The sequence below is a fragment of the Falco biarmicus genome, chromosome 10 (assembly GCF_023638135.1).
Source record: "Falco biarmicus isolate bFalBia1 chromosome 10, bFalBia1.pri, whole genome shotgun sequence".
NCBI classification, from domain to species: Eukaryota; Metazoa; Chordata; class Aves; order Falconiformes; family Falconidae; genus Falco; species Falco biarmicus.
In genome coordinates this window covers 14292058-14305638 of record NC_079297.1, presented here as the reverse complement: position 1 = coordinate 14305638, position 13581 = coordinate 14292058, and the positions used below count along the sequence as shown (strand labels likewise).

General features: G+C 49.0%; 1 protein-coding gene across 1 annotated transcript in view; it reads right to left on the bottom strand.

Annotated features, from left to right (window-relative positions):
- COL20A1 (collagen type XX alpha 1 chain) overlaps nt 1-13295 on the bottom strand; it is a 52853-nt gene extending 39558 nt beyond the window's left edge. The window contains 9 exon segments of the mRNA XM_056355043.1: nt 950-1114; nt 1274-1393; nt 2103-2258; nt 3496-3693; nt 4639-4797; nt 5028-5171; nt 6915-7025; nt 9528-9612; nt 13081-13295. Of these exon segments, the coding sequence (XP_056211018.1) occupies nt 950-1114; nt 1274-1393; nt 2103-2258; nt 3496-3693; nt 4639-4797; nt 5028-5171; nt 6915-7025; nt 9528-9600 (1126 nt within the window). The 5' untranslated portion in view covers nt 9601-9612; nt 13081-13295.
- Between the last annotated feature and the right edge of the window lie 286 nt (nt 13296-13581).

Genomic DNA, 13581 nt, shown 5'->3' with positions numbered 1-13581 from the left:
TCCCAGTGCTAGGCTCAGGGCTGCCCTAACATTGCCCAAGCAGCACCATCGCCAGGCAGGGATCCCACCTGGTTGCTCAAGTCCAAGACCACTACCCCAACAGCTTTGCGAGCCTCCCTTCCTCTTGCTCTGCAGGGAGAGCCAAGGTGCTATTGAGATTAACACTCAGGCCCTGATGTCTAAAGACCAAACAGGATGATCTTTCTCTAACCAGAGAGGAAAGGCAAAGACCCCAGCCAGGATCAGCTCTCCCAGCGATTTCAGGCACACAGCTGTCAGCCTGTTGTGCTGCACAGCACACGTCCATGGGAGGAATCACAGTGCCAGCCACTTAGCTACATAACCCTACACAATAAAACCTTGCTCATGTGTTCCCAACATAAATTAGCACTTAAAGTTTTGGGGACCGCAATGTTAGGAGAGTTTTCTATGCAACTTTTATTGCTCGTGTATTAGTCTCTAGCAGAGCCGTGTAGTTATCAAGGACATTGCTGCTCAAGGCCATTTTGTGTTTCATTATTGCCACTGGATAGTGAAGAACAGGCAATGTTATTATTCAGAGAAATGGAAAGTTGTGAGAGGCAGTAATTACAAAGAAGGTCTCCTGCCCTCCCCAATACAATATTCTCTTGCCTAATTCCACAGCTGAGAATATTGTTCTGATGGCACAGGTCTCTGAGGCTCACAAATGTCTTATAGATGGAAGGTGTGAAATCTCTCGTGTGAATGAATGTTTTTGCTAAAGAAACAAAATACCCTTTTAAGACACTGCCTGTGCTGAATAAAAAGTTAATTTCCATCCTAGTCACAAAGCAATGAGGTCTTACCCACTACCTCAGTTTTGCAGCTTCAAGATGCTTCTATGAAAGTTGAGGAAACATAACCTTCAATGTGAAGATCAAAAGTAGGTTGGCTTTGTCCTACAGCTTGTCAATGGCTGTGATCTTACCAATGGCAAATATCTCTATGCCCAGGTTTTTCAAGGTCTGAGCAGCCAGGTTGGCATCATCCTGGGATTTTCCATCAGTCAGGAGTATTACCAACTTCTCAGCCTCCAGCCGGGCACCAGCAGCCGGTTTCAGATTCTGCTCCAGGACGTGGGTGAGAGCCAGACCTGGAGAGGAGCAGAGACGGGGGCTGTGCTACAGCCTCGCAGACAACCCCACCGCCTTTACTCTTGTCTCTGCCCCCACAGAGACGTCATCCCATGGGAACAGCTTCCCCTGCTGCAGCCAAACAGGTATTTTAACAGACACCTGCAAGATGGAGTTACCTGTAAAGGTGTTGCCGCCCTTGTACCTCAAACTCCTCACGGCTTCCAGCACCTGGTCCCTCGTAGAGTAAGCACTCAGATCCCACTCCGTGCGGGGATCACTGCTGTACTGGGACAGCCCTGGGGAAGACAAGAGCGATCAGCATCATGCAAGCCAAGGTAAGCTGCAAGGGCAGAAACCCTTTGGGGAGGCAGTGTCAGGCTTGCCATGGGAGGATGGCACAAAATAATGAAAGGGAGAGGAGGTGAGCAGATTTGGCTTCTAAGTCCACTTCTCTGCATGGTCCTTGTCATGCAGGCAGCAAGATGATGCCCCAGACCCCACTGGTACAGTGGTACTTACCCTGTGATGATGCTCTGAACTATTTGATAAGGTCTCAATGTTAATTGGGGTCAGACCGGTTGGCTACAAGGAGGTGGAAGGATTTACACTGTCCTTTTTCACGTACAGCCTGGCCAGTATCAGCACCACTCAGAACCGGCAGCAGCACCATTCTGAGCTAAGCTCAGAGCAGCTCCAGTGCAGCTTTGCCACTGCATCTGCCTGCACCTGCTGCGGAGGCCGAGCATCTCCTCAGAGGCAGGCAGCAGATCCCAAATATCTCGGCGTCGACAGAAGCCATCGCCGCTGTTGACTGTGCAGCTGTTGCTTACAGCCACTAGAGGCCAGAGCTTGCTACCAGACGGGCAAAGCTGTCACGAACAGCAAGCACGGACCGCACTCTAAAGGAATAAAAGCTCCTCAGAGGAGCACATAACCACAGGAAGAGAGACCATGACCCCTTGAAACACGGGCTTCCCAAGGTCAGGAAACAGCAAAGTGTCCTACCTACTCTTATCTTGTCTTGGTCAATACTGAATGGGGAAATCAAATTGCTCAGGAACTCCTTAATCAGCTTGAAATTGCTGCGTCCGATGCTCCAGGATCCATCCACAAGCAGGACAATATCAATCATCGCAGATGTGTCACACTGGAACTGGGAACCTGGAGGGGAGAAAGATCTCATATTGAGAAAACCAATTGTAAAGGAGGACAAACTGCTTCGGTTTTAAGACAAGAAGCAAATCTGCAGTGTAAGGACTTGTCTGGATGGTAAATTGGACCATCTGCCAGCCTGATGCATCCCAGCACCTTGGGAAAACCACATGGCTAAGGATAACCCCTCTCAGTACCAAGAAACTGAGTGGTGCACAGCTGCATTTCTGCAAAGAACGGGTTAAAGCTGTCAGGAGGCTGTACCTAACCCAAGCACCACTCTCTGCAAGCTGTCAGCTCCATTACATCTCAGCCCCAGCCCAGAGCTTCCCTTGTATTTAGCCTATGTCTCCAAGAATTGCAGGTGATTGCTTAATTCCGTTCCATCACGAGATCCCCTGTGGGCTCTAATTATTTCATGGCTTTATATTAAATCCAATCTCTCTGTAAAAACCTGCTGGCATCACAGATACTCAAGCCCTGCCTTTCTCCCCACCCCAGGCCTGCAGCTTAACAGAGGATAAGATGGGACATGTTGCTCACTGAATGCATCTTCCTTGAATATTTTTCAGATGGGGGATTTTCCATCTTTGGTGGAAGGAAATAGGTATCCCATCAAGATTCAGTGGACTCAGAGAAGTTACTACCCTATCTCTTTTCACAGTCACAGATTCCTGCTGGCCTCAAGGGACCAAAAGAGGATGCTCTTGCCAATCTCATTCCCGCCATTTCAACAGTTCTGAGAGCCACCTGCCCTGCCATAGTCTCAACTGACGAATCCGAAGGACCATGGTGGATCAGTTATCTATGAAACATGAAGAACAAGTCCAGAAGGTGGAGCAGGTTGAATAATGAACATCACTGATGCTCTCCTCCCTTTCCGAAGGCTTGGAAAGGCCCATGGGTGGAAGGGGTCTGTTCAAGAATACAAACTCTTACATGGATCTGTCTGAAGCAGGAGGGGGTGGCAACATGAAGAGAGAGAATAGTGGGAATGTGATAAGTTACATCATCTGGAAGGAATTTTTAGCCTAGCTTCAGTTTGCCTTAAAATCAGTGATGTTCTACAGAACTCCCAGTGATCCTTGACAGTTCCCCAAAGCGCAGCCTAGCAATGGAAGGCACTATCAGCAGTGCTGTACTCCTGAAAATCTTGGTGACAGGTGGGATGGAAAGCTTGTATTCAACAAGTGTTAGGGAAAACAGTAGGGAAGAAGCAGCAAGACATGTCTGAAAGCCCTCTCACCTCGCCTCAGTGAATCCTTTGTCGCTTTTTCTTTTCCTAGAGATTGTCGCTCTGAATTTCCAGGAGTGCGCTGGGACGATTTCGTGGTTGTTGGTGTTGCTTCTGTCACACTGGCCTCCACACCGGGCTGGTTTCTTGTTTCTCCTGAGGCCTTTGGCTGGTTGCCCTTCTGCCTTTTTGTTTCAGCTCTGTCCTTTGCTGTGCTCCAAAGAGAAAAATCCCCTTGTCCCTAGCTGTGTCATCCCATGCAACCTGCTCTGCTCGTCAACTGATTTAAGCCACATTTGACAGAAGTACAGGGGGCTCAGGGAGGATAAAAGTCCTACAAGCTTTATGCAAAGCAGTAGTTAGATGAAGGAGACAATCTTCATTCATGCTTCTCTGAGAGGGCTGCATGCGGGCTCATGAGTTAATAATAATGTTAGTAGTGGATCACATCAAAAATTTGTCCTTCCCATTATCTTTAATGATGAAATATAATGAATGTTTATAAAATACAAATCTGGGAACACATACCGTGACACCTGTTACCCACTGTACTCTCCAGACCTCAGCAATCTGTGACTCGGAAACACCCTGAGCTAGTGCAAGCCTTTTTGCAATATGGCCCTGATGGATCTTTCTTCCATCAGCACACGTAACTGCCTTTTGAACTCATGCAAACCTTTTTGCCAGATACTTGAGAATCTATGCAGTTATATACAGTCCTCAGCCACAGGGGAGGGCTCACACCTTCTGGCAGACTCTCTGCAGCCAGCCTTGGCACACCAAGCCGAGGAGGTCAAGCACCATTAACCCCAGTGCTCAGCTGGTTCTCGAAGGATTGGCTCTCAGTTGACTCTACCTGCTGAATCTGAATACCTGTTAGCCCTGGGAATGCACAGATGTGCTATTTCAGGTTGACTGGCAGGAGGGGCAAGTATTTTTAGGTTGCTCACTGTGTTTTTGTAGTCAAGAACTGCATGCAAGCACTAAGACTGGGCTAGCATGCCTCACTGAGGGAACGGCCCTGATGAAGGGAGCAGGGAGAGGGTGGGAGTCGTTTTAGGGACAGCTGTGCTTAATGCTCCAACCACGGGAGCATGGAAGAGACCACAGCTCAAAATCAACCCAACATGACTCCAGGGCAGTCACTGCACCCACCTGGCTGTGTCAAGAGGGCGTTCAGGGGTGGTGGGGTGGCCTCTGCCACCCCACTGTGCTCAGCTGTTGAGTTCCCCCAAGAGGTGAGATTCTTTCCTGATGCAGCTCCTGAGTTTCTTCGATTATTTCTAGTCTGGGATGCATTTTTTAGTTCCTCTACTGTAGGAAGACCAAAAACAGAGAAAGTCATCTAGACAGGTCTGTGAGTCACAGTCCACCCTTCCTCCCCTGGCTCTTCACCATCACCCTTTCTAACCTTCCAATGAAAATAGTAGCAGGCTCTGTGATTGCCGCAGAGCCTGCAGGGCATATGCCAGAACTCCGAGGAGCCACATCTCCAAGAGCCTTAGGAGGTCTCTGAATAGTAAAACGTAACACACACTACTTACTCACAAATTTCCTCTTGGCAAACAGGGCTTCCTGGGAACCGTTGAGCACGTAGACCTGCAGTGTATATTCCTTGGTAGGGCTCAGCCCCCCCACTGTGGCTTTGGGAGTCTTGGTTTTCAGCATGACTTCTTGCTCTGAGTCCCCTGAGGTGGGATGAAGCCACAGTTCAGAGCCTGTTAGAGCTTAAATTTAAGCTGACAGTAGCAAAAGCACCGCTGAAATGCCGGGAATGTCTGCCTAGGGACCTCAGTCAACTCTTACTTCTTTTTTTAAATTTTGTGGATCTCTGATTTTCGCTTTTTTTCCTGATCCAACGTTGAGAACGTTTAGGATATTTTTTTTTTAAAATCCCTGATGCATGCCCAAAATGGAAAACCAGTTTGCGCCCAGCATTAGTGCAGCTCTCACCAACTTCTCAAGGAGTTGCTGAGTGGAAAGTCAGTCAGTCTTCAGAGGATAAAGACTTGGCAATTGTTAGTAAATACTGCTTATAAAAACATCCAACCAACTGATGTGCTTGAGGTCGTACGTGACAAAATGAGGCAGTGGCTTGGTGTCTCTGGGATCATCACTGGCACGCGGGACTCATCCCAGCCACTCTTGCTGTGCTGTCTCTGCAAGCCCTGTCTCTCTCCAGGGGCAGCTGCTCTCTGGGAAGAGACAGCTCATTTCTGGGGTCAGCACTGCCTCCAGACCCCTCCAGCCATGTCCCACGGTGTTGGGACCTGCCCTGGGTCTGTGATGCCTTGACCAGCCAAGAACTGGGTGATTTCTGCACTGGCACTGCAGTGAGCAGGTGGAGCGAGGCAGCTCTGCAAAGCAGCAGCCAGTTGCTGCACTGTGCTCTCTGCACTGCACAGAACGGAGAGAGGCAAACCAGCTCCTAAACCCCTCTGATTATGAAAGGTCTACAGGCTTGAAATTATGGAGACGGATGTGTTTCTGACCCCGGCATCCCTAAGCTCATGCCTAGGGCTGGAGATGGAGCTCCCAGCCTGCTAAGAGGGAAAGCCTCAGGCACGTGCAGGGCGTGCTGGCGGGGATTCCCTGCATTCCCGGGATGCTCATGGCTCTACTGAGCTGAGACCAGGGGAGGAGCAGGGCAGGGAAGGAATGAGAAACCTCCTGCTCCAGCTCGGGAAACAGGTGGGGGCTAAGCTAAAAGCGGGTGGACGATCACAAGAGCTGTGCCGCATGCACTCTTGCCTGGCAGCTCCCTTCTCCGGCTTGCTGGGAGAGCAGCAGAGACTGAAACCCAAATGCCAGCCAGGGCTAAGGTTGCCTCCAACCATCGCTCCCCACCAAGGGACATCATGTCCTTCCAACACCACCAGGTTCGTTGTCAAAAGTCAGGGAAGCTGTAGCTGGGCTGGGGTAGGGAGCTAAGGGGGCTGAGCTCTGCCACACATGGGGTCAAGGAATTCCACTCCCATGTTCCTGCTGGTGGGGGAAGAGCTGGGAGCTCCCACAGAAGAACCAGACAATGAACCTTTCCTCATCTTTTTTCTCACGCAATTCCAAAGAGCAACATTCTCTGGCTAAGCCTTTCCCGTAGGATAATGAGAGCTGGATTCCATCTCTCTCTTGTGAGCGAGTGACAGGGGGACTGTGCCTGCAGCGATGTGGCACTACAGACTGCTCTCCTGGTGACCTGAAAGACTTCTTGTCTGCACTGTGTGTACAGCTCGATGGAAAGTTTTGACCTAGGTAATCACTTGCAAGCAGAACAACCAGAGGATAATTTTCTCTGCCTTATCCCTGTCACCTTAAGTTCTAAGTAATGCTCTCACCAAAGTCCTGTTGTCCACCAGTCACAACGTGGAGCTCAGTCCTTCACTCATACGTAAACCTCTGCTGGTTCTGTTGTCCAGCGCACCAGCACATACCTGCCATGGGCTTCACCCGAACTTTGTAGCCATTGATGTTCCCTTCTGTCTCTTTCCATTTCATTTGGAGCCTGTCTTCTGAAAGGACAGTGAGTTTAAGCCGGCCTGACCCTGGGGAGGAGAAGATGATCCGTGCTGTTATGGATGCAGTTCTTCCCTCCATACATGCACCCACCAGACACCACAGATGCCACCTCCTCTACAGACACGGGAATGGTTGCAGTGTAGAGGAAACCTTCACCATCTCATGCAAGTCCTCAGCAGCCCCTGACGCTGCACAGCAGCTCCTGCAATCCCCCAGCACCTCTGCCAGGAAACCCTCCACAGGTCACTGCAAACCTGTAGCCTCCACCCTACATGAACAGGAGTTTCTCAGGTGCTCAAATGAGACCTCCATATACATTGCTGCAAACAGGGAAAACAGCCTGCCCGTATTGGTGAAGGCTTTCTCTGCACCCCTCGCATCTTGGAGGACTCTCCTGGAAGATGTCGTGCAGACTGTTCTGTTTCAGCAAGTGTGTTTAGTGCCAACATCTGAAACGGGAGGGCAGAAAACAGCCCAAAGGGCTCAGTGAAGCTCCTCAGTGGACTTGGGCTGCTGAGAAATAGACATTCCCCAGCTGATGGATCCCATACTTCTGCAGAAAGGCCATTTCAGAGGCAGCTCCAAGGACCAGCTGGGTTTAGAATGAAAAAAAAAATTAAAAAAAAAAATTAAAAAAAGAATAAAAAGAAAGAAAACCTGATAAAGTGTAAATAACTGTTCCTGGCAGCACTGTAACTCATGGGTACCAGCTTGTATCAGTTTGCTGCAGGGAGCAGAAACCTAAATGACAGATCCTGAGGAAAAAAATAGTATCAGACAAGGAAGTAAAAAGAAGAAAGAGCACATTCTCTTATCATCTCCAGATTTCACAGATATCTTTTAAACCCCAGCTAGATGTCTGAACTCATGTGTCACTATTTGAATCAATGATTCCTTGGTAAAACATAGCCGTACTGTCGTGCAGATGTCACCATATGATACTTTTTCACTTGACTGGATATAGGATGGCAACTCAGCAGATTTATTTCCCCTCCTTCCTGACACTGCACCTATAGCTGCCTTTCCAGCAGGCTGCCCTAATTTGCAATGAGTGAGTGCGTTCTTCGCCTGTGCACTAGAAGCATCTGCACTCAAATGCCCCCGTCATTTGTAGTTGCTACCAATCTCTTTCCCTTTACCATTACTCACAAAAAAAGCTTAGGGTGACCTGGAGTGTCTGGCTAAGTGCTGGCAAACTGTGTTGCTCAGGACTCCTCAGGTCCCTAATCTGTTTTCACATGATGTCCAGACATCTCCTGACATCTTTGCCCTGAAGTCACAGCCCAGGAAAGCAGTGAGAGCTGGCAGTGAGGACTTGCTAATCTCAGCCCAACATCTGTGCCTTAACCTTTCCTTGCAGAAACTTCCTGCAGGCTGCCCAACAAGCAGATAACTATTTTGGGGAAACAAAGCTGAGATTCACATCTAACCCCTGGCAAATCTGAAGGGGAAGAAAGAAAACGTGGGGAAGAAGGGTGAGGGGCAAAATCAAATCCCAGAATCATGCCTAAAAGAAATGGTAAAAGATCATTGAACAATAAGGGGAATTCATACTTAGATTAAACATGAAGCTGTCTTCTTTTGGCCGAGTGTGGTCCAGCTCCTCAAGAAATCACTCTAGGAGCCCAGAAGCTAAAAAGGCAAGAATGTCCCCAGACAGATGAGGACAGCATCCTCTAAAGCACCATTATGTGCTGGATGCAAATGAACCCCGGTACCATGAAAGCTCCACTGTTCCCCTGCCCTGTGTTGGATGTGCACTGTTTGATGCTGTGACCTTGCTTTCCAGCTGATAGGGAGTTAAGCCCAGATTTAGCTGCAGAGGCTGGTCTGGAAGATACACAGCATGGAGACACGTTTGTCCAAACTCTGAAGTGCCATCACCACTCTAGAAACATTTGTGCTGACCGCTTCCACAGAAGGCTCAAATGGAATACAAATGCAATCCAACACCAGAAAGGCTATGGTGAGGTGCTGTCGGTATTTTCTGCTCATTTATGGCACTATGGGCATGCTATAGGTTACAGGAGGAATGCACCTTATGTGCTTTTTTCTCCAGATGTCGCACCACAGATCATCGATACATCCAAAGTTTCAAGGCACAGGACAAAGGCAGTGACTAACAGAAGCAACGCCCTTTTGCTTCCTGATTTCAAGCTCCATTTGCAGATCACACAAACACCCTTCATTGCTGACACAGGCTGAAATGCAGCCCCGGTGCGAGGGAGCGGCACGCTGAGCTGCTGCCAGTGATGAGCACAGGCTTGGCAGGGTGGGGAGGGATCGAGCTTCTCCCCCCACATGGGTCCCCTGACCTCCCATCGCTCTTCGTGTGTGCGAACAGGCTGTCTGGAGCTTCACCAACAGACACCAGCGCACAGCATCCCCCTGAAATCCTGCGTGTGAGCAGGAATGTCCCTCCCATGCGGTGCCACTGCTGCAGGAAGGGCTCTGGCATGGGCTGGGTGAACCCAGGTGACAGCCGAGCCACCGGGAATGGCCCAGAGCAAGGCAGGCGGGCTCCTTACCTTGGCCCACTCGTCCCCAGACATGGCTCGCCACAGGCAGGCAGGCAAAAAAGAAACAAGTGTGGATCAGCATAGTGACCAGGACCTACAAGAGGGCAAACATCAGGAAGGAGAAGTAAATGTTACATTTCATCATGTCAAAACCCAGATTTTTGCACTCTTAGTTCAGGGACCACAAGCTGAGATCTATAGCTCTATGCCACACCGACAGCACTGGAAGGATGGATGGAGAAGCACATATGAATTTTCCTACAATTCCTAGATATTCTTTTATATTCTTGGTCTCTCCAATACAGCTGTTCAATGCCTTGGACTAGTACTAAACTGTGTTTAGAAACCTGACGGGGAGTAGGCTTTGTTTGCTTTCAGCGTGCTTGGTCCTGGGGATGGGCACTGCTCCCTCGGTAGGATGGGCTCAACAGTGGTACAACAGCTGCTGGGCTCTGCTCTGACCGTGGAAACAGGCAACACTGGCCGAATCACTGGCTAGACATAGATTCCAGAACAACTTCTCATTTAAAGCATACAAGTAATGAATTCCAATTATCATGACCAAAATCAACATAGGTATACAAACGCACAGCACCTTTCTCATGTCCCCGCAAGGCACACACTGATCATGAGGGGGAAAGCATTCAGAGGAGCATTCTTTGGCAGACAGACTCCTTACACCGCAGATGTAATGACCCTGTAGTCGCTGTGATAAAGCAGTTATGCTGCAGGAGGGGTAGGTCAGTTTATATGTCAGCCGTTCAGAACCGAGGGGTTTATTTCTTATTTCACGGTGGAGTTCCCGAGAAGCTGCATTCAGGACTTGCTGGGATAGTCCTGTTTGAACTTGTTCACCTGAACAGACTGTAAACAGATGCAGCTACAGACTTAATCATGGCAGAGGGTCAGTTTGGCTTAGAAGTAACTTCTGCAGCGTTGACAAAACCGGCTGGCTACAGCCAGCCAGCCTACAGCCCACGGACCTCCAGTACCTTCAGCTATCTCTGCTGGCCTGGCTTTCAGTTTTGTTGAGTTTGGGTTGGAAATGTCAGCTCAGCATAGAACCCCCCTGATGGAAACAGTGCCTCTCCCTCGTCTCAGTCTCAAGACACCAGGTTTTAAACATACACTGTTGGCCTTCTGCAACGCATCATTGGCATCTGTCATTTTTGTGCTACGTATTTCAGCCTTATTGCTTTTGGCAGAACCAGACCATACACAGGTTTCCTCCACTGCTGTCTGCAGTGACATTTCACTTCTATTCATTGTGATGGACAGGTATTTAGAAGCTCCTGGCAAATGCCTATTTCCCTTCAAATACGTCAGCTTTTTAGCAATTTCAAGGAAAAATAAATATGCACATGAGTGACCCAGCCATGATCTCCTGGGGTTTAAATCAGTTCTAAATGCTGTAAGAACGAATGGAAAAATATGCAAGTTATAACAGGGAGATGTTAACTCAGTCTGTGATTTATTTATCTTTTTGATTGAAGATCAGGTTATACAGAACAACTGCAGTGTAACTAAAGCCCTTAGCCATGGGAAACACTTGTGCTTTTTTTCCAGCTAATAAAATGAAGTCATTGCTTATAAAAAAGAGCAAACATTTTACAGGTGGGTTTTCAGAATCTGACTGCCACCTCCAGAAAAGCCAAGCCTGCCCTGGCTGCAGAGGTACGTCTACCAAACAACAGCAAAAAGTCTGCATTTTTGAAAAATTCCCCAAACCAAAAGTTCATCTGTGGCATTTTGCAATGCCACCCAAACTGCTCTTGATTTCCTTGCAGCTTCCCCGTGGCTCTGCTGGCCAACAGGATGTCAAACTCTGGCAAAACCACTGGATTGTGTATGATCTTTTTATGTTAACCAGGGTTATATGGGATGCAAAGCCCAGTGAAAGGAATGCACGGGCTTCTCCAGCCTGCACTGAACTAGGGTCTGATTCAGCCGAGAGCTCCCACCCCTATGTGCCAGTAAGGACGAGTTCAGTGTTAAACTTTCATTTATAATTAAATATATATATATATATATATATATAAAAATTCAGTAAGTCCCCAGGGTGTGGATCTTTACTGCGACTAAAACAAGGAACAGGGACTTCAGCTCTTCTTCCAAGCTCAAGAGGCAAACCCATCGCTATTTTGCCTCTTCTCCAACTGTCATTTTCCTAGCGGTAAAGCAGGAGTAACAAATGCACCTGTTTGAAGTGGTGGAAGATACACGGCTGGAGGAGCTCTCTTTCCCCCACCTTGCCGAGCTCCTTCTCTACAGGTTGCCTGCTGGACCCCAAGCCCTCACCCTGGGCCTCTGTGGTCCCTTCCCACCCATTTCTGCCCTCACTGGTGCCACCAGCCAGACAGGCTGAGCTGTGGACCCTGGGACTGAGGGGACCACAGTGACATCAGCCTGCTGGCGGGCAGGGAGCCTCCGGCACGCCGATCTCTCTCTCCCATTACTCATCCAAGGAAGGAATTTGGAGCCAGCAACACATGCAGCATGTGGTGAGTATTTCCAGGGCCTGGAAAAAGGGTCGGGGGGGATGACACACTACTTCCCGCTTGCCCCAGCTGCATGTTCAGAGGGGATTTGGAGGTTAAGGCAGTCAGGGATCCCCTTATTTGTACAGGAAATTTTAAAACGCTTTAATTATAGAAAAAAATATATATTAAAAAAAATCAAAAACTGCCGCATAGTTACATCAGCGTAACTAAAAGTGGGGGTTCGGGGGCACTGTGAATTATTGCCACAGTTCAGGGAGATTTGCTCATCCCAGAGGTCATCCCCGCCTCCATGCAGGAGGGCTGGCAGGAGCAATGTCACCGCACAGCCGGGACAGCCCTGTGGCAGGAACCAGCCACCTGCCCGCGGCAGCCAGTGCAGGGAGCAGATCTGCCCCATGCTCCGAGTACTTTGCTAGCTAAAGCACCTAAAACAGACTAAAAAAAAACCCACTTCATCAGCTGTTTTCTATTTTCTCCTGGAAATCTGTGTTTCAGTGCCACTACTGAACAAAAACTCACAGTTATTCCAGCAGCAGCTTCAAAAAAGTAAGGCACAAGTTTCACTTCTAGGCTGAGCCTTTGCAGCTCCCCACAGCTGGTGGTACAGCCCCACTCCACACCTCCAGGTGGGAAAAACCCACCCAGACAGCTGCCACGGCAAACAAACCCCTCCAAGTACTGTCCTCTCTAGTAACAATTTCCAGCAACTTGTGTACTGTTAACCACAAAACAGAGGAATGAAAAACCAAACCATCAAACAAATTGCATTTCTCACAGCCATCACTCCAAAAGAATTGCTAAATCAGTCCCAGCAATATTTAGACCCAACCTGCAGTGAACGCAAGTCTTGAAGCTACTTCACCATAAGAGGATGAGACCTGCCAGCCCTGTGCAGCATCGGCAGTGCTGCCCAGGCTGAGCTGCACTAGCTCCAAGTTTCCCAGAGAGCAAAACCCTGCAGAAGTTCACAGCTCTTCCAATACCCACGCGTGCCCCAAAACCACACAGCCCCTCCTCGGCATCCCCGCAAACCGAGCCCTGAAAAGGAATGAACCACAGACCTCTGCAGAGCGGCACGGTTTTCCCTGGAGTCAGCCTGGGAGGTGCGATGAATCCAGCTACATTCTTAAATTGGGGGAGAAGCAGCCCTGGCGCCTCATCTGTTCCTCAGCGTGATCAGAGATTTCAATTCCCAGACGTCAGGAGGGATAAAGAAGGGGAGGGAGAGCAGGGGGAGAGGGACAGCGGCTCCCCCACCTCCCTCTCACCATGCAGCAGAGAGCACTGCTTGGCTCCTACGTGCAGCTAAATAAAGCATGCACAAAAAGCAAGAGACTCCTTCTATGAAAAACAGTAAATAGGGTTTTTTTAGTGGTTTTGCTAACTAAATACTAAATATATGTCTAGGAAGCTGCACACTGATTTCCTAGAGCGCAGCAACAAGTTGTGGCTCCCGCCCACTGTCAGACTCCCAGGGATGAAGTCAGTCCAGCCCCATTCACATCCCATTAAATATTTTTGAGAGCCCGGCGTTTGCACTGAAAGCAAATTGCATTGCATTT